Raw genomic sequence first — 25,473 nt, 5'->3', positions numbered from 1 at the left:
AGAAGGTTTTGTTAGAAAACTGTGGTATTTCAAAAAGGAAAGTGAATGGTAAAATTTACCAACGTGGTTTCCAATGTTGAAAGGAACTTAATGAACGAAGTTTCTCTTTTTTTTTTTTTTTAAGAGTTATTCGTTTTCGAGAGAGAGAAAGAGAGAGAGCGTGCATGCCCCCTCCAAGTGGGGAGAGGGGCAAAGGGAGAGAATCCTGGAGCCATCCAAGCACCCCTTTGAATTAAGTTTCTTCCTTTCCTTTCGTTTCCTTTCTTCTCTTCCCTTTTCTTTTCTTTTCTTTCTCCCTCCTTCCTTCCTTTAAAAGATTTATTTACTTATTTTTGAACTAAGTTTCTTAATGGGATCTAACAAACGCTTGTTAAAATTTGAAAACTATAAAATTTGTCAGTTGAAAAGTTTAAGGAAGAATTCGGTTTGGGGACTTGGAAATGTAATATATTGGATATTGATTTAAAACAAAAGACGGAGGGCTAAGTGTTTGTCTGCCACCTTGGGCAAGCCACAGTTCTGTCCCCCACCCCACAGTGAATTGCAAAATGCTATATGGAGGGCATCGGTAGAGAGAACAGGTAGCAAACTCAGACCCTCTTAGAAGTTTTCCTAAAGGAAGACCGCTGGGCATCTAAAGCCCTAACCATCTTTCTTTCAAATCCAGCTTCCTCCCCCAGGCACTGACCGGTGGCCTCCCAGGTTCCCTGAGTGGGGTGCCCCATCTGGATTCCTGGCCACTGTCCATCCGAGGACCTACCATCTGGATCCGTCTGCTCATATCACTCGGGTTAAGCTGCTTACTCTGTCCTCTGTTTGTGGGATTCTAAGCCTGCTTTCACAGACCAAGGTTCTGAAGCCATTTAAAAACCACAGACTGAGCTCAAACCAGGAACAAAAAGCGGGACAAGATTAAAGGGGAAGCTTGTTTGGGGTGCAGGAGAGAGGACCTTGAGCCCCTTAATCAGACAGTGAGCTTCCTGAGGGTGGGGGCAGTAGCTCCTACCTCATTCCTGTGTCCTTCGTGGGAATAAGGGCTTGTCAAAGCCGAACAGGGCTGGATGTAATCAATAAAGGTGAACAATGAACTCACTAGGACATCACACACCGGACAGGGACACAGAAACGTGGCTTCAATGCCCTCAACTACCGACCTGCTGCGTGGTCTTCAACAATGTGTTTACTGTCTCTTGGAACCTCAGTTTTTTTGTCTTTAAAGGTGGGATGAAGACACTTACTAAAAGGTTGCTGCGATGATTGTGAATTAAATGGACTGCTTTGAGTCGATTCATTTTTCATCAATTAGTGGGGTAATGTCTATGTATAGCATCTAACCCAAGGCCTGGCATAAACTTGGCGTTCAAAAACCACTGGTCCTTCCTCCTGTTCCCCAAGTTACAGCTGGTGTATGGTATCCTTCCGTGGCTTTGGATGAGCTGGGCTTTCAAATCTACAAGTTTGCTTTGTACATCTTCAGAATGCACAATGCCTGTGCAAATAACCAAATACTGCCTCTGTGGCCAAATATTAAAACCAACATAGGTCACCTGCCCAGGCACTGACTACTTCAGGCCTGACAGGGAGAGCCACGTCAGGGCTTCGGAGGTAACTCCTGTCCTGCCCTCCTTACTGGTGGAGCCACTGGTATTCCAAGGATGACACATCCCCAGTTGCATTTTTAAAAAATTCCTGTTGGGGGCACCTGGTGGCTCAATGGGTTAAAGCCTCTGCCTTCGGCTCAGGTCATGATCTCAGGGTCAAGCCCCGCATGGGGCTCTCTGCTCAGCAGGGAGCCTGCTTCCCTGTCTCAGTGCCTGCCTCTCTGCCTTGTGATCTCTCTGTCTCTCTCTCTGTTAAATAAATAAATAAAATATTTTTAAAAAATCCCTGTTGGACTGATAAAGTGACACATGGAGGAAAGGACTAAGACAGCAGGAGGGAGTCGCCTCTGTCCCCCCTCCGTCTCTCCGGCTCCCTCCATTTACATCCTAGACAGGCATCAGTCACGATCCCCTGCCACCCTGGCAGGCTTCTGCAGGCTGGGGGCGTGAAGATACGGGAGACTGGAGGAGGGGATGTGGCACAGGCAGGGAAGGTGGCGGCCTGTGTGAGAGGGTGCGCCATGTGTCTGGGAGTCTGGTGCGAAGCGCCGGCGGCTACACGCTTACGCTGAAGACTGGTTCCGGCGGCGCCGGGGAAAGTTTCGTGTCTTATGCCCTGAGAAGCGCATCTGTCAGCAAGCAGAACAGCCTCTCTTTTGGCTGGAGATGAGGTCCTCTTATTAGAAATAGAAACCCAGAGGTGACTTGCGGTCTCAAACTCAACAGCCCCGCCTCTGCTAAAAAAGTGGGTTTAGCGGGGTGGCAGCAAAGGCCAAGGGGTGGAGAAGAGATGGCATCACTTCGGGAGAAACGAGGGAGACAGCTAGCTGTTTGGGGAATAACTGTCATGTCCCCACACCCAGCCTGCAGACCTCAGCGCCCCAGGAAAGGGTGGCTAAGCACGGGTAGCACCTCAGGGCCTGGGAATCAGTCTTGCGGCAGGGAATGGAGATGCAAAACCGCTCCTAATAAAGATCCCCTGCTCCTCCATCAACCTGCAACCCTATGTCCTGAGCCCGAGTTGTCCTGTTAGAATGCTGTTGCGTGGAGGAGGCCCAGCTTCTCCGCAACAGGCACAAGGGCTTAGGAGTGTGAGTGCGATTAACCAAATGGAAGCGGAAGGCCTGGGGAACTGGGAGGTTTCTCTGCCTTGCGTCAGAGGGCAGGTGTCCACTCCGAGTGCCCGGTGAGGACCCAGAGCCGTAGCGCTGGGGTGGGGGAGAGATTAGGCTGAGTGGGGACGTCACACAGGGAGGGAGGAGTGTGCTGAGAGCAGATGCCTGGGTCAGCTCCAGATGGCAGTGGCCTCAGAACAAAAGGGGAAGAACCAGAGGGAAGAAGGACCCAGAAACAGAGGACTGGCCCCTGCAGGCTTCTGAAATCAGATTCCCACCTGGAACCTGGCTGGAGGCGGGCCAAGCGAAGGTGACCCAGAGTTTCTAGGAAGACTCGGAAGCAGCCACCCCAAACCCGACTGTGCGGGTCCCAGGGCAGGACTGCTGGGATTCACACTCAAGGCCTGGCCCTTCTGCACATGCGCAGCTTTGGGACCAGCCTTAATCGTGCTGCATCTGTGTCACCAGTAGCACGTGAGCAATTAACGGGCCCTATTTCATAGGTTTGTCGCGAGGATGACACGGAAGAGCGACGTCAGCACAGAGCACAGTGCCCAGTGCATACGGGGAGCACTCAGGATGTTGATTACTGTAAGGATGATGGTGATCGCCCTCTAAAGAAACCTGGATCAGCTCCCCTTCTCTCAGAACTTCCTGTTCCCTCAACAGCCATATGGGCCTGCTTTTATGTACTCTCTGCACTCTTCTTTTTAAAGCTTTCTCTGTGCATCTGAAAGTCCCTGGACCTACTGACCCCTCAGGGTATGCCGGTGCCTGAAGCTGGAGCAAGCAGTGTGGGGTCACAGAAAGAAAAACAGCCGTCATTGACGGCACCTCACTTCCAGGATGGGCTCCACTGCTAAGGAATTTTGTGGACCTGGGAGAAAGAACTTCTTGAGCCTCAGTGTATTCCTCAAATGGGATGAAGACCCCAGCCTTGCTCGCACCACAGAATGGTCATGAAGGCCAAATGATGTAATTAAATGGATGCACGATCAAAATTAAGCTCGGAACCCATATTAGCGATTGCTGGTTAGGTTGGAAGTGTTCGGAGGGGCAAGGCAGCACAAGTTTGCTCTGCTATCACCTGGCAAGGTGGGGGTCTCGGGAGGCAACCTACAGTGCTGGTGTCCAGAGAGGGCAGTGAGGGGCTCCGGTGGGCACAGGGACAGATGGGAGGGAGGGTACCTGAAAAAGCGCCCAGAGAGGGCGCGTGGCCACACAACGCTGCCTACCTCCTGATTCCACCCCAGCTCCGGAGGTCTGTTCCCATGCTGTTTTTCAGAGCCTTATATGCCCATGAAAACAGCTGGAATACCACTTTTACAATCAGGGTCCTCCAAAAACAGCAGAACAAAAGAATGGTGCCTCCCACCCCCAAGGTCAGGCGGTATGTTCAAGTTCAGTATTTAGTAACAATGATTCAGTGAAAAGCCCTGTGGTCCGATAGATTTCCCGAGCAGTCCCTGAAACCTGGCAGTGTTTTAACGGCAAGTCGTAGCCCTAAAAGGGCCCATAGAGAAACTGCCTTGATAAGACAAGTACATCTGAGCTCTGTTGATAGGCTAGATAATAATAACTTTCCTTTACTAAACACCTGCTACATGTCAGGCACTGTGCAGGGCTCTTTGTACATTTCATCTTTGATCTTTATAAGATATCCATTATTATCCCCATTGCATAAACGAGGAGACTCAGGCCTATAGCAGTTAGAAACACTCCTAAAGTCACCAAGCAAGTAAAGCTGGAATTTGTCCAGATCCGAAATCCATGTCATCAGCCAGCTCTGCTCCCACCTTTCAACCCCCTCCCTGCATCCCTGCCCACCCCACCCCCCAGCCCCATCTCCCAACTCCTGGGAGAATGAAGACATCTGGAAAGGGGGCTGGAGAGAGAAAGACAAAATGCCATGAGGCAGAGGTGCCAAGAGTCAAGAATAAGGAAATCTTTCTCTGTTCAGGCCTCCAGGCCACTAGCTTGTGATCTGTCACCAGTGACGACTCCGTGAAAACTGCAGCCTTCACTTCACACGTTTCCTCCCCTGCCATCCCCCAGCCTGAGACTCAAACAGCAGCCGCGGGCAGCAGGCAATTCTAGTTGAGAACGGAACAATGCAGACATGCACACAGGGTCTGCTTCAGTGATGCGGCCTCGGGTTGCTCACTGGGCCATGGACAGCGGTCCATCTGCCGGGGCCCAATGCCCCGCCCAGAGGAGGGGTTCTCCAGACTGCCCCCCATATGCCGAGGCTGTCACTCAGGATGCTCCCAGGTTGTGGAGACCAGGCTTGTGGGGTGGGGCAGGGGGCTATGGATCACCAAGCTGTTTCCCAATTTTTCAATTCCAGTGGACAGTTGGACAATGACAAGTCTAATGCCACTGACTGCATCGCTGGAGAAAAGGAGCGAAAGCTGCCCAGTGCAGTCTCCTTGCAAAGGGGAGCCTGGAGGTCTGGCTCTGTGGCCAGCCAGCTCCCGGGAGAAGGAAGGAGATGTCCTTTTACGGGACTCGGGAAGCCAAAGAACCTTGGCTCATCAAAGAGAAGAGGAGAGGCAACACCCCCCCCCCCCCCCCCATCTCTGAGCCGCGTGCACCCGGCCAAGCCCCCCTCACCCCACTCACCGTCTCTGCCTCATTCAGCCTCCTTCTAGTGATACCAGGGGCACTCTCCCAGCTTGCAGCAGGAAGGAAAGCTCCAGGGTCCCAAATTGCACATAAGTCAATCAACCTGTCACAAAGCAAGCACAAAGAGCCCCAGGGTCACTCTTGGAAAGGAAAAGAAAAGGCTTTGTGGTCTGCAGTCTGTTCATTCACTGGGAAATTACATCGTTGTCCACACCCATTTGGAAAGTTTTGCTTAGCATAATGACATCTTTGTTTAAAGAAATTCAAGGCACTGGGCAAGAGAGGACAGAGATTCTGCAAGGTGCCTAATCATGTCAGACTTCGGTGGTCTCTCTCATCCATAAGATCATTATTAGTGCCCTGACATCATAATCTAATTGCTGATTCCCTGTTCACCTAAAGGAGTTAAGTCACATCTTGGAGCATTTCTCCTATACCCATGGGGGAATTAACCCATAATTATCTCATTAATTGTCTTAACTGAGGAGAAAGATTGGGTTTTTCTTCCCCACCTACAGATAATCAAACTGAGTTCACCATAAATTCATCTATAACATTGAAAGGTGATCTAAATTTAGGGTCAGGGCACATGGATTTGAAGTTCTAATTTGTTATGTCATTTAGGGTGGGTCACTTCCCTGCATGTGTCTCACAGTTTCTTGATCTGTAATATGGGAAGAAGTTACTACTAGTTAGAACTCAGAGGTTCAAGCCCAGTGCCAGTCCTTCTGGATGACCATTTAACCTTTCTTGGTGCAGATAACATATCTCACTTAATCATTTGCTTTAACATTAAAATGTGTCTGCAGGAAATGGCAAAATCCACCTTTGTAAAGGGGAATGTGGCAATATGTATCAAAATACACATGCACTCACTCTTTGACTGGCAATCCCAGTTCTAGGAATCTGTTTGAAATATAGCCTACCTGCCTTTGCCGTGATCTCTACTATTAAATGGAAAAAACATGATAGAGAAAAGTGTGTTTAATATGCTATCATTTATTTAAGAAAAGGAGAGAGACACGAAGATAAATATGTACCTGCTTATTTTTTTAAAAAGACAATAAAAGTATAAAGCATAAAATATAATTTAAGGGGCGCCTGTGTGGCACTGTCAGTTAAGCATCAGACTCTTGGTTTTGGCTCAGGGTCATGAGATTGAGTCCCACATCAGGCTCCATACTAAATGAGGAGTCTGCTTGAGACTCCGTCTCCCTCTGTGCCTCCACCTCACATGCCCTCTCTCTCACAAACAAATAAATCAATCTTTTTAAAAAAATTAAAATTTGAAAGACCTACAGAGAGGAGGAGGAATGGCGTGGATGGGAAAGGAATAAAAGTTGGGTTTTAAATCGACCTTGTTGTGTGAATTTGCTTTGGAACATGTAAGTATCTGACATAATTATAAAATCACAATTAATATTTTTAAAAAGAAATGTCTAAAAATAAAATGCAACAAATGAGTTCATGTGTCCAGTTGGTTGGCACTACACATAGAAAAATTAAAACACCGTAATTTGAATATCCTTGGAAGAATATACCTAAGAATAAAAGGAACTGCCCCATTCCCTAAGCCCCTCCAACCAGAAACTGTTTTCAATAATCATATTATTGATGGTACTATTCTGTTCTTCTTATTGTTATTCTGGGACTTTTGTAGTGTATTATGAGATAAGTCAAAGGAATAATACTACTAATGTTGCTGAAAAAAAATTTCTTCTTGAAAGGTGATACGGATGCAAGATCTATGAGATCAGGTAAAAAGTCTGTAGCCGATTGTTAACTGGAGTCTCAGTATGAACTTCCTATGTTTTATCTTGCACACATTCTTGCATGCATGCACACACATGCACACACAAAGCGTACTCCCTAGCCCTGTCCACTGTAAGACCAAGAAACAAGGATCGCCCCAGGAGGACTGGGCACCCCTGGCAATTAGTTTAGGAACTCTAAATACTAACCCTCCCACAAAGGAACAGGCTTCTTTGGGGAAATGTCTGAGGCAGCAGTTGTACAAGATAAGCTTAGAACACCTCATCAAACCAAAAAATCAAATGCAGCATCAAAGACATCTTGTAAGAGTCATGCCAAAAGGTCTCAAAAGCCATCCAGAATAAGGTTTCCTTGGTCAACCTGGACATCTACAGGGATCATAACTGCAATAGATTGAAACATAACAAATGTGTTACAAACCCCTAAGAATATCTCTTAAAACTCCAAACAACCCATTTTGAGGATATTAGGGAAATACTTCATTATTTTGAAAACAGGTCAATAAAGCAAAAGAAGAAAAGGTGGGTGGGGGGATAGCTGAGACAGGACTGGTCTTGTACTGATGACTGTCGCAGACAACGGTGGGCATGTCGGGTTCGTTATAAAATTCTCTCCTTTGCAAAGCATTTTCAAAAACACAAATAAATTTTGAATGCTAGAACAGACTGAGAAACAAGAAATCATAAGAATGCTAGTTTCTGAAACCCTTCCAAACCACAGTTATTTAATCTTCACAGTAATCCAGCCTAATACTGAAGGATGCAGATATGGTCACCCCCATTTCACACTGGAGGAAACAGGTAGAATAAACCCATGTTCTTATCCTGAAGTATTCAAACCCACATGTTCTTATCCCCAAGACCCACTGTTCCACAGCTGCTTCTTTAATATACCCATTTGTATATCTGGGTTAATAAAACTTTCCTTGCCTATATGAGGGCATCAGAGGGCTACAATGAGATAACATGTGGGAAAGCACTTGGAAAACAAATCCTTGTACGAATATTTTACAGTCATTTGAAAACTGGGGGGCGCCTGGGTGGCTCAGTGGGTTAAAGCCTCTGCCTTCAGCTCAGGTCATGATCTCAGGGTCCTGGGATCAAGTCCCGCATCGGGCTCTCTGCTCAGTGGGGAGCCTGATTCTTCCTCTCTCTCTGCCTGCCTCTCTGCCTACTTGTGATCTGTCTGTCAAATAAATAAATAAAATCTTTAAAAAAAAAAAAAAAGAAAACTGGGGAGCGGATCTGCCCTATGAGGTTGCCATATCAAATGAGAGCTGTGATTTAAAGAGAGATGAACAGATACAAAGACAGACAGAGAACCTTAAAGATGAGGAGGTTATAACTACCCCCAATGTTTTATCATCATTGCTCACAGCACTTCAGGGTTAAGTGAGAAGGGAGACTTAGAATCCATGGTAAAGACTCTCCACCTGACCCAGGGGTAAGACAGTTCCAGGAATGACTCCTGGTGCTCTGGGGAGGAACCATGATCAAGCGATACCTGATATCCCACAGGCTGCAAGAAGAGTGGCTCTTGGTAACAGATGGATGGGGCCACTCCCAGGTTGCTGGGCATCCGAGGTACTACCTCCAGCTTCTAGAGGCCAGACACCTGCTGGTACCTCTGAACGAGACCTAGGTTGGCAATGGAATGTGGGCATTCCTAGTGGGCAAAGGAATGTGCTTCCCAGTAATAAGGGGCAGGCAGAGCATGTCATACTGATGACCAGAAGGAATGTTTGGAGTTGCTCACTGGCTCCCAAAATGCTATCTCTTGGCCTTCCTATCTCAGTGTCTGCGTGGGGAGTGTTTACAGATTTCTTCTCAGCAAATGCTTATTTTCAGATTGTCCTGCCTCTGGCCACAGAATAAAAGTGGGACTGGGGAATCTCCAACACTTTCTTGCCTTGGAATTCTATGAGTCCATAAGTGCATTTTTCTGAAGACAGAAAAAATCAAAGTACTCCTGAGTCCTGGCTCATGTCCCTCTTCCCCCCAGATATTTAATCTGTACAGTGGGAACGAAGACTTATTTAGTCTCTGTCTCTATTTCTTTCTGGAGGTTCTTACTTAAGCTAAGCATTTAAAAATTTTATTTTACTTTTTTTGGATAGGTAGTCCCTTCACATGATATGAAATTCAAAAGATGCAAAGAAGTGTACAATAAGAGTATATATTAAGAAGTTTATATGAATAATATGTATATGTATATATGAGTAAATTCCCCTCCCAATCCTGTACCCCCTTTCCCAGTTCCTCTTAGCCCCTCTCCCTGGCCAGCCACTGTTAGCAGTGTGTTGTGTATCTTTACAGAGGCTGACTGTGTCTACATAGATACACATTTTTTGAAAATTACAACATACTATACATATTTTTCACTTAACTTGCTGTTCTCGGTTAACAAACATCTTAGATATCTTTCTATATTAGCTCATGTAAAACTGCTTTTAGCAGCTGCATAGTATTTAATTGTATGAACATATCATATTTATGTGCTCAATCCTCTACTCTTAGACATGTAGGATGTTTGTAATCATTGGATGCGGAAAATTGCTCCAATAAATATTCTTGGATATATGTGATCTCTCACACTTGCAAGACTATTTATAGGATAAATTCTTGGATACGGAATTTCTGGGTCAAAGGGAATGTGGCCAAATTGCTCCCCATGAAGGCTGTGACAGTTTATACTCCCACCAGTCATATTTGAGTTTCTGATTCCCACTTCCCCAGTACGCTGTATTAATAGTTTTGTTCTGGTTTGGGTTGTTTTGTTTTGTGGTTTCTTTTTGGTCTTTGACAATCTAATTGCCTTTTGTGGTTCATTTATTATGAATGAATTTGAGTATTTCCTTTTTTTAAATTGTTCCTATTCTTTGTTCATTTCTCTATTAGTTGGCTTATTCTTATCAGTTTGAAGCAACTCGTTACTTACTAGGAAAATTACCTCTTTATCTATAAGAGGAGCTTAAAATTGTCCACGTCATTATTTTTATCCTGACTTTATTTGTGCACTAAAAACATACATTAGAAAAGAAGAAAAGTCTCAAATCAATAATATGAGGTCCCACTTCAAGAAAGTAGAGAGGATGAAATAAACTCAAAGCAAGCAGAAGGAAGAAAACAAGAAACAACAGAAATAAATGAACTAGGAAGGAAAACGAATATAGAAAAAAAATGAAATGAGCTGGTTCTTTTTTCTTTCTTTTTTTCCTAACATGAGCTCGTTCTTTGAAAAGATCAATAGAATCAATAAATCTCTAGCAAAACTGAAAAAGAAAAAAATTGCCAATATCAGGGATGAAAAAGGAGATATCACTAAAGACCCTCCAGACATTAAAAGGATATAAGAAGACACTACAAACAACTCCACATACATAAATTTAAAAACTTACTCAAAATGGACGAATTCCTCAAAAATGCAAACCACAACTCCTAATATGTAATAGATAATTCAAATGGTTTTGTAATTATTAAAGAAGTTGAATCCATAATTTAAAAAACTCCCGAAAGAGAAATCTCCAGGTCTAGACTGTCTCATTGAAGAATTCTAGCAACTTTTAAAGAAGAACCAACACCAATTTTAGAAAATCTCTTCCATACTATAGAAAAGAACACTTGCCCAATTTATTTTATGAAGCTAGGTGACTCTGCTAGCAAAATCAGACATAGACAGAAAAAAAAGAAAAAGAAAAAGAAAAAGAAAGATCAATAATACCTCTCATGACTATAAACACAAATATCTTTTTAAAAAATTAGCAAATAAAATTCAGCAATATATGAAAAGAATTGTACACTATGACCAAGTAGGTTCATTCCACAGATGAAAGGCTGGCTTAGTATTCTAAAATCATCAAAGAAATCTACCATATTCACAAGCTAAGGAAGAAAAATCACATGATCCTATCAATCAAGGCAGAAAAAGCATCTGACATAATTCAACACCCATTCATGATTTAAAAAGAAAAAACTCTCAGAAAAAAAATTTGAGATAAACTTCCTCAGTTCAATTTTTTAAAATCTACAAAACATCTCCAGCTAACATTATACTTCATGGTGAAACACTGAATTTTTTCCCCCTAAAATTGAAGACAAGGCAAAGATATGCATTTTCACTGATCTTACTCAACATAGTGCTTGAAGTTATAGCCAGTGGAATAAAGCAAGAAAAGGAAGTCAAGGGCATACAGGAGAGAGAAGAAGAAAGAAAACTGTTTCTATTTGCAGATAACATGATGGTCTATGTAGAAATCTCAAGGAATCTATAAAATAAGAAACAAAAAACCTGTTCAGAAATAATAAATGGAATCACATGATTTTAGCATATAAGATAAGCATCTGAAAACCAACTGCCTTTCTATATACAAGCAATGAACACATGGAAAAATTAAAAATACAATGCCATTTACAATCCCTCAAAAAAACAAAATACTTAGGTATAAAATGAACAAAACGTGTACAGGATTCATATGTAGAAAATGATGCAGTGCCTATGGAAAAAAATCAAAGCTCTAAATGGACAGAGACACATCATGTTCATGGATTGGAAGACTCCACAGAGCAAAGGTGTGAATTCTCCCCAAACTGATACACTGGTTCAATGCAATCTGTATCGAAATCCCAGCAAGACTTTGAGTAGACACAGACAGATTATTCTAAAATTTAAATGGAAACACAAAGGAACTAGAGTAGCTAACAAAATCTTGAAAAAGAAGAACATGGGAGGAAGCAGTCTGTCCAACTGAAAGACTCATTAGATAGCTCCAGTAATAAAAGAACGTATGGTACTTGTAAAGGAACAACCACATAGATCAATGCAACAGAACAGGGAATCCAGAAGTAGATCCACACAAATATGCTCAAATGATTTCTGTCCAAGATGCAAAGGTGACAGAGCAATGGAGGAAAAGAAAGCCTTTTCCACAAATGGTACTGGCATAACTGGACATTTATGAGCCATTAAAAAACAACAATGACAACAAAAAACAAAAAACCCAAAACCACAAAACTCAGCCTAAGTCCTTAAACAGAAATACAAAAGTAATACAGACTAGACAGAAATAAGTCTCCATCGAAATGGAGGGAAGACTTAAATGTAAAATGTAAACTTTTAAAACTTGTAGAATTAAAACAGAAAATCTTTGAGATCTAGGGGCAAGCAAACAGTTCTTTAGTTTGATGCCAAAAGCACCGCTGCATAAAAGAAAAAAACTGATAAGCTGGATTTCATCAAAATTAAAAACACTTTTCTGCAAAAGAGGATGACGAGTGGGAGAAATCACACATATGACAAAGAACTAGTTCTGGAATATATAAAGAATTTCCAAAACTCAGCACCAAAGACACAAACGATCCAACTGGAACACGGCCAAAAGACATTTCACTGAAGTAGACATTCAGATGGCAAATAAGCACTTGAAAAGCAGTTCAACGTCACCAGCCATTAGCGGAATGCAAATTAAAAGTGCAATGAAAAGGAAAGAAACAGGACAATAATGAGCTATCATTACACACCTATCAGAATTGCTAAAATAAAAAATAATGACCACACCAACACGGGAACGATCCGAAAACACTAAATCACTCATACATCGCTGGTGGAAACGTAAACTGGTACAGCCAGGTTACAATACACTTCGGCAGTTTCTTAAGAAATTAAACATAGAAACTATAATATAACCCAGCAAGTGCACTTCTGTGCATTTATCCCAGAAAAACAAGGACTTATGACCACACAAAAACCTACACAAGAATGTTAATAGCAGTTTTATTCATAATAGCCCCAAATGCAAACAACCCAAGGATCCTTCCATGGGGGCATGGTTAACACTGTGGTATAGTGTAGTGGAACATTACAGCAGCAATAAAAAGGCAAGAATTATTGATACTTGTGGCAATTTGGATACATCTCCAGAGATTTATGGTGAATGAAAGAAGCCAATCCTCTAAACTTAATAGATTGTGATTCCATTTATATAACATTCTGGAAATGACAAAATTATAGAAATGGAGAACAGATTAGTGGTTGCCACAGATGAAGGAAGGTGGGTTGTGCTCGGAGAAGATGGGGGCAGCTTGAAGATGCTCACGAGAGGAGGGGCGTCTGGGTGGCTCAGAAGGTTAAGCATCTGACTCCTAGTTACGGCTCGGGTCATGGTCTCGTGGTGGTAGGACCCAGCCCTGTGTCAGGCTCTGCTCGCAGTGTGTAGTCTGCTTCTGATTCTCCCTCCCTCTCCTGCTCTCTCTCTCTCAAATGAATGATAAATAAAATCTCTGAAAAAAAAAATGTCAACAAGAGGGATCCCGGCTGTGACGGAAATAGTTTCCATCTTGACAGTCTGTTGTCAATATCCTGGCTATTGTACTATTACTTGTTTGTTCGTTTGTTTGTTTAAAGGGGAAGAGGGAGAGAGAGCATCTTAACCAGGCGCCATGCCGTGTGTGGAGCCTGATGGGGGTCTTGAGCTCATGACCTGAGACCACAACCTGAGCTGTAATCAAAAGTCAGATGCTTAACCAACCAAGCCACCTAGGGGCCCCAGGCTGTGCTATATTTTGCAAGCTACTATTGGAGGAAGCTGGGCAAAGTATACGAGGGATCTATCTGTACTACTTGCTATAATTGCCAGTGAAACGATAATTGTTTCAAAATGAAAAAAGTTTGGGTAAAAATAGTTCTCATGGGGCACCTGGGTGGCTCAGTGGGTTAAAACCTCTGCCTTTGGCTCAGGTCATGATCCCAGGGTTCTGGGATCGAGCCCTGCATCTGGCTCTCTGCTCAGCAGGGAGCCTGCTTCCCCCCCCCACCCTGCCTGCCTCTCTGCCTACTTGTGATCTCTGTCAAATAAATAAATAAAATCTTTTAAAAAATAGTTTTCAGTTGCTTCTCTTTGCAGTCTATGTAAATATAACATCTCTTCCTTTCCAATCTTTATACCTCATTTCTTTCTCTCAGCAGATTAAACTTAAAATGCAAAAACAAATGCAAAACAAATTAGGAAGAAAAATCTGCTACTACAGAAAGTAATACAAACTAGATGGAAATATTTTTTTAAACATATTTTCATTGTGGGCTAGCATGGATTACAAAATTTTGACATTATTTTAAAAACAAAAACACTTTCTCAGATGTATTAAAAAGCTACTTCTCCTCAAAATAAATTGCCCAGTGCTGAGCATCATGAGTGTTCAATAATGACATTTCCAAGGAAAGAGATTCATTAACTTTCCTTGATAACTTGCTTCACTGAGGGGATCTCACATTCCAAAGGTGCAAAAAATCTAGCTAAAATCGGACATTGTTATTTCAGTACAGCTGGACCTATGTTGTGAAGCCAAAAGAGATTCTCTAACTGTAAGGAAGCTCTGGAAAGTTCAAGATGCGTGAGAGTACTCTCACCCACAGATCCAGCAAAACTAGACCAGTCCAAACAGAACAGCAAACGATGTGGATAAGAATCGTATCTTCAGAGGGTGCCCCAGGTGACTGCTGGTGAGAGTGGGGAATCCAGCATCAAGCACCCCTCTGCAGCTATGCCTGCCCTAGGCAGGGGGGAGGATGACCAGGATGGGCCAGGGGGCCCTGCATGGCCATTTGAAAGACACTGGTAAGAGAATAAAGGACAAGCCACAGACTTGGGGGAAATGTTTGAAAAACACAAATCTGATAAAAGGCCCATCAGAGAATATAGCAAGAATTCTCAACGGATCATAAGAAAACAAATATCCCAGTCTATGGCCATACCAGCCTGAACGTGCCTGATCTCATCTGATCTTGGAAGCGAAGTGGGATGGGGCCTGGGTTAGTACTTGGATGGGAGAAAACAAATAATCCAATAAAAGACAAGCAAAGACGTAAACAGACACTTCTTTCCCAAAGAAGATGTATTTTGGGCGAATAAGCACACAAAGAGATACTCATCATCTTTAGTCAACAGGTGAATGTGAACTAAAACTACAATGAGGTGGGATTATATACCTGTTAGAAGAGCTCAACAACAGAAAAGCTCATGATAACAGGTCCTGATGAGCATGTGAAGTAAATGGAACTTGTATACATTGCTGATGGGAATAAAAAGCGGCACAACACTTTGGAAAACAGTTTGGCAGCTGTTTAGAAAGTTAAATATCCAGTTAATATATGACCTAGTAATCCTATTGTGGATTTTTTTTTAGTACGTTCAGTGGAGATTTTTAGTAAGTTTTTCATAATTGCCAAAAATTAGACACAAGCCAAATGTCTGTTAACAGGTGAGTGGGCAAATGAACTGTGGTCTGTAATAGAATAGTACTTATCAATAAAAAGAAGTGATCTACTGATACATGTAGCAAGTTAGAGGCATCGTGAAGGCATTGTGTTAAGTAAAAAAAGCCAGTCCCCAAAAGGCTACATACGGTATGGTTTGATTTATATGACATTCTGGAAAATGGAAACTCTAGAGACCAAAAAGAGTTAGGGTTAGTGGGGAGAGGATTAACCAAAAAGGGGTACATGAGAGCTTCTTGGAATGATGGAGAGGTTCTGTATCTTGGTTACAGCAGTGGTTACATAATTATATATGCTTGTAAAATTCATAGGGCTCTACACCTGACAGAGGTGAAGTTTATTCTATGTAAGCTATACCTTAATAAATCTGACTTGGAAAAAAGAAATCTTATGGTACATGAAAACACCAGTTAAGACTTAGGAGAAGATACTGGATATGCACACACTTAACAAAAGATCACTGTCAAGAAATATACAAAGAGCTTCTATAAGCAAATAAGTAGATAACAAACCAACTGAAATAAAGGCAGGAGACACATAGGAATATATGTGGCTAATAAATATAATGATGACTTGGAAATGCCCATATATATATATATATATATATATATTCAATAGATATATAATCAATATATAATAGATTATCTAATCTATATATATAATCTATCTATCTATCTATATATATCACTAAAATGAGATACCAATTTATACTCACTCAACCAGCAAAAATTACTAAGTCTAGCCATATCAAGTGCTGAAAGAGGTTGAAGATTTCTTTTTTTTTTTTTTAAGATTTTATTTATTTATTTGACAGAGAGAAATCACAAGTAGACAGAGAGGCAGGCAAAGAGAGAGAGAGGGAAGCAGGCTCCCTGCTGAGCAGAGAGCCCGATGCGGAACTCGATCCCAGGACCCTGAGATCATGACCTGAGCTGAAGGCAGCAGCTTAACCCACTGAGCCACCCAGGCGCCCGAGGTTGAAGATTTCTTATACATTGCTAAGGGTACAAGCACTCTGGAAAAAAGTTTTATATTACTTCCTAAAATTGAACAATCACAAACTATGATTTAGTAAATCTACTCCTAGATATGTACCCATGAGACACTCTTGTACCTGCCCAAAAACGTTCCTTGCAACCCTCGTCAGCATAGCAGAAACCTAGAAAGAGCCCAAAAGTTCATCAAGGGAGAAACGGATAATTAAACCATGGTAGAGTCAAACAATGAAATATTACACAGCAGGCGAGATAAGTGCGTTAGAGTGCTATGCAAGAAAACTATACAAAAAGGAAGGGAATAAGAGAAACTAGGATCCAAGATAATGATTACTACAACTCAACAACAAAATGAACCACCTGACTCAAAAATGGGCAAAGGGCTTGGGTAGATATTTCACCAAAGATATCCAAATGGCCAACAAGCATACGAAAAGATGTTCAACATCACTAATTATTAGGGAAATATAAATCAAAACTACGAGTTACTACCTCACACGCATTAGGATAGCTATTACTGAGAAAACCAGAAAATAACAAGTTGGTGAGGATGTGGAAAATTGGAACCCTCCTACATTGCTGGTGGGAACGTAAAATGGGGCAGCCTCTACCAAAAACAGTACGCAGTTCCTCAAAAAATTAAAAATAGAATTACCATATGATTCAGCAATCCCACGTCTGGGTGTATATCCAAAAGAACCAGAAGCAGAATCTTCAAAGAGGCATTTGTATGTTCATGTTCATCTCGGCATTAACAGCAGCCAAAAGGTGGAAGTAACCCAAGTGTCCGTGGATGGGTGAATGGATCAACAAAGTATGGTACACACACAAGGGAATATTACTCAGCCACAGAAAGGAAGGAAATTCTAACATGTGCTACAACATGGATGAACTTTGAGGACATTATGCTAAGTGAAATAAGCCAGTCACCAAAAGACAACTACTGTAGGCTCCCACTCATTTGAGGTGCCTCGTGTAGTCAGATTCATAGAGATGGAAAGGGGAAGTGTGGTGGTTAGAGGCTGAGAGGAGTAGGGAATTGGGTGTAGTTGTTTAATGGGCACTGAGTTTCAGTGAACTCCGTGAACGGAGTGCTGGAGATCAGTTTCGTAACGATGTGAATGTACTCAACCCTCCTGATCTGTACACTTGAAAATGGTTAAGATGGTGTTATGTCATGCATATTTTATTGCAATTAAAAATTTTAAAAAATTTTTAATTAATGATTACTTCTGGTAGTAGAGAGCTAGAGAGGATGGCTTGGTGGCGGTGGTAGTGAAATCCTAAGACAAGATATTTTCTAATTATCAAAGTTCTATCTTTGGTTGTGCGTGTAGGTTTGCAGGTACTTACTATATAAATAAGTAAATGGATGGATGGATAAATGGAAATGGGAAAGAAGTAACCAGATAAGTTATGGAGATGGAAGAGAGGAAAAGAACACGAATAAAAGAGAAAGAAAAATAGCAAGGGCATGTAAGACCCATCGATGATAAGGCTGAGTCATGAACCAAAGGCTAACCCAAGGCTGTGCACCTGAGGTCCAAAAATAAACAAAACTTTGTTCCAGTGGGTCAAAGGAATCTTAGATCATCTACAATGAAAGGGATCTCAGAAATCTCTAATTGAAGCCCATCATTCGATGTGATGAGAAAAATGATACAGAGATACATGAGAAACATGAATGAAGCGCAAAGATATTTGGTGATCTCTCTAAGGTCACACAAACATGGACATCCTAATCCTTTCACAGTCACATTTGCCAAAAAAGGCAGCAGCAATGAGGGAAAGATAAGAACATTCACTCCTAGAGCAACCATCTCTTTTAGTCCTTAAAACATTCCTCTAAGGAAGGCACTATTACCCTGGCTTTACACATTAGAAACCCAAAGCCCAGTGATGTGTTGAAACATCTCATCTAGGGGGTCTCAGCTGGTGAGTGGCAGAGCCAAACTCTAACCCACGTTGGTGGCCTCAAAGCCTCCACTTTTTGATGCTATGCCAAAATCCACTTGATAGCAATGCAACAAAATGTCAACCACTACTTTGTGAACGGTCCTGTGGAAGACACAGAGACATGCAAATTACACAAGGGGTTTCTTGAAAAAGTCCTCTCTGATTATCTCAGAAAATCGTTGTTATTCCCAAGGGAAAACAAGAAGAGTAGCTACACTTGGTTTATATACTCAGTATATCCTGGTTTTAAAATATACCATGAATCTGTACTGATCACATGACTTGGTGAGAGAAATATTTTGCTTTATGAAACATCTCTTCTTAAGGAAGATAAAGCAGGTAAGCCCCAGCAACTGGGCGCCCAGTCCCATGACTCGGACCTACAAAGAAATGATCCAGTAAAACAGAACTCCTGCTTTAGGTGGAAGTCTCGGCAAACTGTTAAGAAGGGAGCTGAGGGGAGCACCTTACGAAGGATGAGCCATAATCAGGGATGTGGGAAACATCTGCATTTTTAGATGATGCTTTGCTTTCCAACTGGCCCTCCATGACACCCTCCACAGGACAAGCTAACCCACGAACACAGGGATCTGATGCAGAAGTCATTGTCACCAGAGGCATTAATGTCACACTTGCCCAGCTACTTGTATACAGGGAAAGAACACTCAGACCAAGATGGCCTGTATGTAGGGCCAAAGGGGAGGAGCATAGGGCACAAGGCGATTTGAACCACTTTTTTTTTTTTTAAATTTAAATTCAGTTAATTAACATACAGTGTATTATTAGTTGCAGAGGTAGAATTTAGTGATTCATCAGTTGCATGTAACACCCAGTGCTCACTATATCACGTGCTCTCCTTCAGGCCCATCACCCACTTACCCCATCCCCCAACCCACCTCCCCTCCAGCAACCCGCAGTTTGTTTCCTATAGGTAAGAGTCTCTTATGGTTTGTCTCTCTTTTTTATTTCATCTTATTTTTTCCTTCCCTTCACCTATAATCCTCTTCTGTGTTTCTTAAATTCCACATGAGAGAAATCCTATCCTAATTGTCTCTGATTGACTTATTTTGCTTAGCACACTACCCTCTAGTTCCAATCACATCTTTGCAAATGATAAGCTTTCATTTTTTTTTTTGATGGTTGAATAATATTCTATTGTATATATACCCCACATCTTCTTTATCCATTCATCTGTTTCTGGACATCAGGGCTCTCTCCATAGTTTGGTTATTGTGGACATCGCTGCTGTACACACTGGGGAGCAGGTGCCCCTTCAAATCACTGTATTTATATCCTTTGGGTAAACACCCAGTAGTGCAATTGCTGGGTCATAGGGCAGTTCCATTTTTAACTTTTTGGGGAACCTCCATACTCTTTTCCAGAGTGGCTGCACTAGCTTGCATTCAACTGGAACCACTTCTATTCCCACTTTATTTTTTCTCATAGATGCCAGCAGGTAAAATCCTTTTTAAGAAGACCATGGTAAAATATACATTACATAAAATTAGCCATCCTAACCATTGCAAGCGTACAGTCTGGTGGCATCATGTACCTCCCTATTGCTGTACAACCACCACCACGAGTTCCAAACTGGAACTCCATAGCCATTCAGCATCTCCATCTCCCCTCACTCCTTAGCACTTCCAAATAAATAAATTTCAAGCACTTGTGATAAAGTATTAAATGTAGTCAAGACCTATGGGTGACTGGGGAATCAGCTAGTCAAATTCGCTGTTAAGTCATGGAAGCAAGACCAAGACTTCCTTGGTCTTCCAAGACTTTATCAACATGATGGGTGAATGATATTCTGAGTTCCTGTACACAGCTGGCTAAACCTACAACTCTGGTTAAATCCAGCTCTCCACCTGCTCTGTGCCTGCACACGTGTCATGAACATGGCTGAGAAAACACACACCTCCGTGCTCTCTGTCCTCACTTCAGATTCAAGTTCTCTAATCTCCAGTGGGCTCTTCATGGTATCTGACAATCAGATGCATCTCCCCCTCATCCGCCCTCCCAGATGGTAATCTGTACTTTCCCCTTTCTTCTTACTCCCCCCCACCTCTCCTTCTCCATTCTTGTTTTCTTTTAATTTTTATTATGAAGTATAACGAAGCTCCATGAGCATACCTGCCAACCTCAACAATTACTGAGCCCAGGCCAACTACATATCATCTACACACCCTGCCCCATGTCTACACTGGATTATTTTGAAGCAAACCCCTGTCACTGCATAATATCATTTATAATACTTTACCATCTACCTCTAAAAGATGACCCTTACACTAAACAACCTCAATAACATCACAACTCCAAAATTAATAATAATTTTTTTTAAGATTTTATTTATTTATTTGACAGAGATCACAAGTAGGCAGAGAGGCAGGCAGAGAGAGAGAGGAGGAAGCAGGCTCCCTGCTGAGCAGAGAGCCCGATGCGGGACTCGATCCCAGGACCCTGAGATCATGACCCGAGCCAAAGGCAGTGGTCTAACCCACTGAGCCACCCAGGCGCCCCAATAATAATTTTTTACTACCAAATATCCATTCAGTACCCAGATTTCCAATGGTCCCACAAATGTCTTGGGTTTTTAAAATTATTATTATGTTAATCACCATACATCATTAGTACATCATTAGTTTTTGATGTCATGTTCCATGACTCATTGTATGTTTTTGTTTTTTGCTGTTTGTTTGAATCAGAATCCAAATACAGTCCCAAGGTCCTAACTAATAATATTAATTCCTATGTGTATTATGTCTCTTTTAATCTATCAGTTCCATCTCTCTTTTTTTCCCTTACACTTTATTTTTTAAAGAAAAAAATGCTTCCCCATCATTCCTTGTTCACTGGATCTTTCCCACCAGTTTACAAACATGCCGTGATTTCTCCCAACCTAAAGAGCCTTCCCTTAACCCCACTTTCCTCTCTGTCAACTGCCCTGTTTCTCTTCCCTTTACGAGAAAACTCCTTACCAGCCCTGCTTACACTTAGGTCCTCCAATTTCTCTTCTCCAAATTTTTTTTAAACCCATTCCAATCAAGATCCCCTCCCTCCTCAACTCAACTCAAACTGGTCTCATCAAGGTCACCTTAACAGTATAAGCCCACTGGCAAATAAATTCCTAGTTCTCATCTTGCTTGATCTAACAAGTGATCAGTCTATCTTTCCGGAAATACTTCCTTCCCTTGGCACCCGGAACAGCACAATCTCTACAATCCTCTCCATAACACTCCCTTATCAGTCTTCTGTGCTGGTTCCTCCTCTACTTCCCAACTTCTGTTAAAGGTCTAGGTCCTAGGATCACTTCTCTACTTATGCTCTCTTCCTGGGTGACCTCGTGTAGTCTTACAGCATTAAATACCATCTATATGCTGAAAACTCTTAATTTTACACCTCTAGCCCAGAAACTTTCCAATGAACTTTGGACCCACCTATTTAACAGCCTACTTGGCATCTCTTACCATATCTTCTTCCACCTTTCCCGTCAACACCTGATTCGAGTTCATGATAACTCTTCTTCCAGGTGCCATGACAAACCCTTAGAGACGTCTGTGACTCTTCTCCCTCTCTCTCACCTCACATCTGAGCCATCAGCAAATCCTACCACCTCCTGCTTTGAAAGGAATCTGTTCTGTCCTCACTTCCTCTCCTGCTATCCCCTGGTCTACACCACCATTCTTGCCCACTATCTTATTTTTCTCCTTTGGGTCTTTGTTCCATTGTCTCTTTCTCAGTTAGGAACTGCCCCACCAACACTAGGTGAAACAGCCCTGACCCTGCTTAGGCCCCTTACACATGCTCTATTTTATAACTCTTCATACTTACCATCTCCGAGTGTACCACTTCTTTTATTTTCCTTGTTTATTGCCCATCTTTCCCCACTAAAATGCAAGCCCCCTGAAATGCAGGCATTTTATCTACTTCTTGCTACATCTCTGACTTCTAGAACAGTGCTCAGTCCACAGATGGGGCTCAAAAAATACTTGTTCAATAAATGAATACATTTTTACATGGGGCTATAATAAAAAAAAGTTTTTTCCATGCAGGCTTCCTGGATTCCTTTGAACCTCCCTAGCACTTCGACTATGGAATACAACAGTTAATATTACACATTATTGCTATGTTCTTATTCTTATTTCTTCTACTAAACTCTGACTTTCTCTGAGCCTGAGACCTGGTTTCCCATTTATCCTTCCTCTTCCTCAGCCCTGGCACAGTATTGATCACGAGTTAGCTGTACCCACTGCACAGGCTCTCAGCCTTGAGTGAACTCAATATTTATTTTGGCTACATTAATCTCTTATATATATATATTTTAAAGATTTTATTTATTTATTTGATAGAGATCACAAGTAGTCAGAGAGGCAGGCAGAGAGAGAGGAGGAAGCAGGCTTCCCGCTGAGCAGAGAGCCCGACGTGGAGCTTGATCCCAGGACCCTGAGATCATGACCTGAGCCGAAGGCAGAGGCCTTAACCCACTGAGCCACCCAGGCGCCCAGTCTCTTCTATTTTAATGAAGTTTTTGTTTTCATATATGATCCCCCCCAATGCTATCAACACCATAATCACGTGAGGAGAAAAGGGAAATGTGTCCATTTCCCCTTCACTGGTTATTAAATGCTTTAAAATTCTCAGAACACTTCAACATATTCACTGCAAACGATCATCATAACCACCCAGCATCATCATTCCCATCTTATGGGCAAGAAAACTGAACTCAGATGATTTTTAAAGATCCTTTATCTGAGGACAAACAGAATCACCTCATCCAAGGTCATGCAGCTTGGAGTGGGAGAGCTAGGAACTGAGCCTGGGTCTCCTGATTTCATGTGGGCTTGCGTATCCACCACGCTTCCGTAGTTTAATACTGGTGGGAAAAGCGTGGTCCTGGGGGCAGAGTAAAGGAATGCACGAGAATGTGCTCATGGTGACAGGTAAACCATTTGTGGGACAGAAGCAAGAACGTCCTGGTTAATCCACTGTCCTGTTCAGCAAACCTCAAGCTCTTCTTCCTCTTCCTTGCCTGCTATCAGCAGTCACGGTCTCCAGAGGAGGTGTTGGGGGAGGAGCGGTAGGGAGACAGAAGGATCCCTGTTTTGGCAAGGGCAGAAAAATATACCACCTGCTAGACAGCACTCCAGAGCATCAGCTGGAAGGCACAGCTGTTCTTCAGAGGTGGGAACTGGCAAATGTGTCACCCACGACTGGTGCCACGGGCCTAGGCTATGCAGGGGAGTGTGAACCGTGAGCAAAGTTGGTCTTCAGAGGAGTGGAAAGGGGGAGAGATGGCCTGAGTGTTGCCCAGGTACCTGTCTCAGCCTCAGGAGTACCTCCGTCTCTTCTGCCAGGGTTCTGAATAATAACCTAAAATCAACCCTGGGCAGAGAGAGCCCGTTTAATCAGGAAGAGCATCATCTGGGACATTACTGTCTTCACTGGCTTCTACCTTTGTCATGTGATGAGCACTTGTGGCTCTTGGAGCTGGCCAGGAAAAACTGTCATATTTCAAAGTCCTGATGGCAACGTGGAGCCAGGAATGTTGTGATTTTTTTTTTTTTTTAACAGCTTTGGTAACTTTGATAATTGGGTAATTGTGCTGCTTTCTGTGTCTCCCATCAGCCTGGAGGCTCCCTGGAGCAGGTCTGTTTCTCCCCTTCAGTTGGGACTTCATGAAGACAGGAGCTGTGCCTTCCCCCATCACAGCTGCAGCTCTCCAAAGTCAGGGACTGTGTCTCTCCTATTAGACTGGAAGCTCCCTAAGGTTAAAGGTCAGACCTTCCAACAGCTTTGGAATCCCCTGAGCCCCAGGGCTCCTATCACCTCTTTTCACCTCTGCCACACCGAGGACAGGAGTCTGCTTTCACACTTCCCCTGCGGTGCCTGGGTTGGCCAATGTGGCCTCTTAGAAATCAGTGAACCACCTGAATCCTGGTGGGTCTCCTGAGACGTGGTCCTCCAAGCTGGTGGCAGTGCCAAATCTCACGTATCTGGACTGTGAAGCACTGATATCCCCCCGTGAGCAGACAGAATGAAGGGAGGCTACGTCCCACTCAGCCTAGCAGCACAAGGGAAGGAAACAACCCTAATTTAATCATACTGTGCTTTACCCTCACAATTCACCACTTCATGTTTCCTCTCACACTTGATGGTAAGAAAAATAAAAAGGTCCTTTTTGAGAGAATCATCCATTTCTTCAGATAATCAGAGTTATCTATATAACGTATAGCGTCTCCTTTTATACTCTGTCTCCTAATAAACCTTCCTGTCCCTAAGGGGGTAAAATCTGTGCTCAGAATTAATCTGTAACTCTTCTAACTTCATGAGTTTTATTATGTTATTCCAAGTGTAATCATCTTGTTTTATTGAAGTCACTTTATTATAAGATCATTCAAATCCTAACTACTACAGAGACACATTAAAAATTATATCATATTTTGTCTTCTTAATGACCCGAGAAGACAAAATCATGGAGGAGTTTGGAAAAGGGGCTTTGGAATTAGAGACCCAGATATAAATTCCAGCCCTTATTAATTTACCAAGGATTTCCTAGCTGTGCAGCCTTGGACCAGTTAGTCAAGCCGTCTGGGTTCTGGTTTATTTCCTCGTCTGTAAACTGGGGCCCATATTTCTCTTCAATCCAGTCACACTGGATCTAAGTTCTCTCCCCTGGTTTACAAGGCTTTCCCCCAGCTGGCCCGTGTCTTACCCCTCAGCTCTTCTGTCAGAGTGCATGTCACAGCCCCAGCAGGCTCCGGCTGCTCTCTCTGCCCAAAGCTTGCTCTATCTCACCTTCCAGCTGTTACCTTCTTCTGGGCTCTCCTCACTTCTTAGCTTAAAAGTCACTTCCGCAGACAGCCTTCTTTGATCTGCTGTCCCGGAGCATGCTGAATCCCTGCCTGCTGGCTGGCGATGCCTTCTTTGCACATACAGATGAATCACCCAGTGATCTTGTTAAAATGCAGCATATCTGGGGCTACATTCTACTAACAAGCTCCAGGTTATCTGATGCTACTGGGAGGAGCGCCCCTAAGAGTGGCAAGGTACCTATAATTACTTGTTTAATGCGAGGTAGCTTTCCTGCTAGCCTAAGTTCCCTCCCCGGCCCTTAGCATCGTGCCTGGATAAGAAGAAATCAAG

General features: G+C 42.8%; 1 protein-coding gene across 22 annotated transcripts in view; it reads right to left on the bottom strand.

Moving 5' to 3' along the window:
* Positions 1-25,473, bottom strand: part of NFASC (neurofascin) — a 174,416-nt gene that overhangs the window by 86,497 nt on the left and 62,446 nt on the right. For all 22 annotated transcript variants that reach the window (XM_032318194.1, XM_032318200.1, XM_032318196.1 and 19 more), the window contains one exon: positions 5,339-5,444. In XM_032318194.1, the coding sequence (XP_032174085.1) occupies positions 5,339-5,444 (106 nt within the window). Of the gene's footprint in view, positions 1-5,338; positions 5,445-25,473 lie in introns of those variants that run through there.

This window comes from Mustela erminea, chromosome 17, assembly GCF_009829155.1.
Source record: "Mustela erminea isolate mMusErm1 chromosome 17, mMusErm1.Pri, whole genome shotgun sequence".
Classification (NCBI taxonomy): Eukaryota; Metazoa; Chordata; class Mammalia; order Carnivora; family Mustelidae; genus Mustela; species Mustela erminea.
The sequence above is the reverse complement of the archived record's forward strand: the minus strand, read 5'-3'. Positions and strand labels throughout refer to the sequence as shown.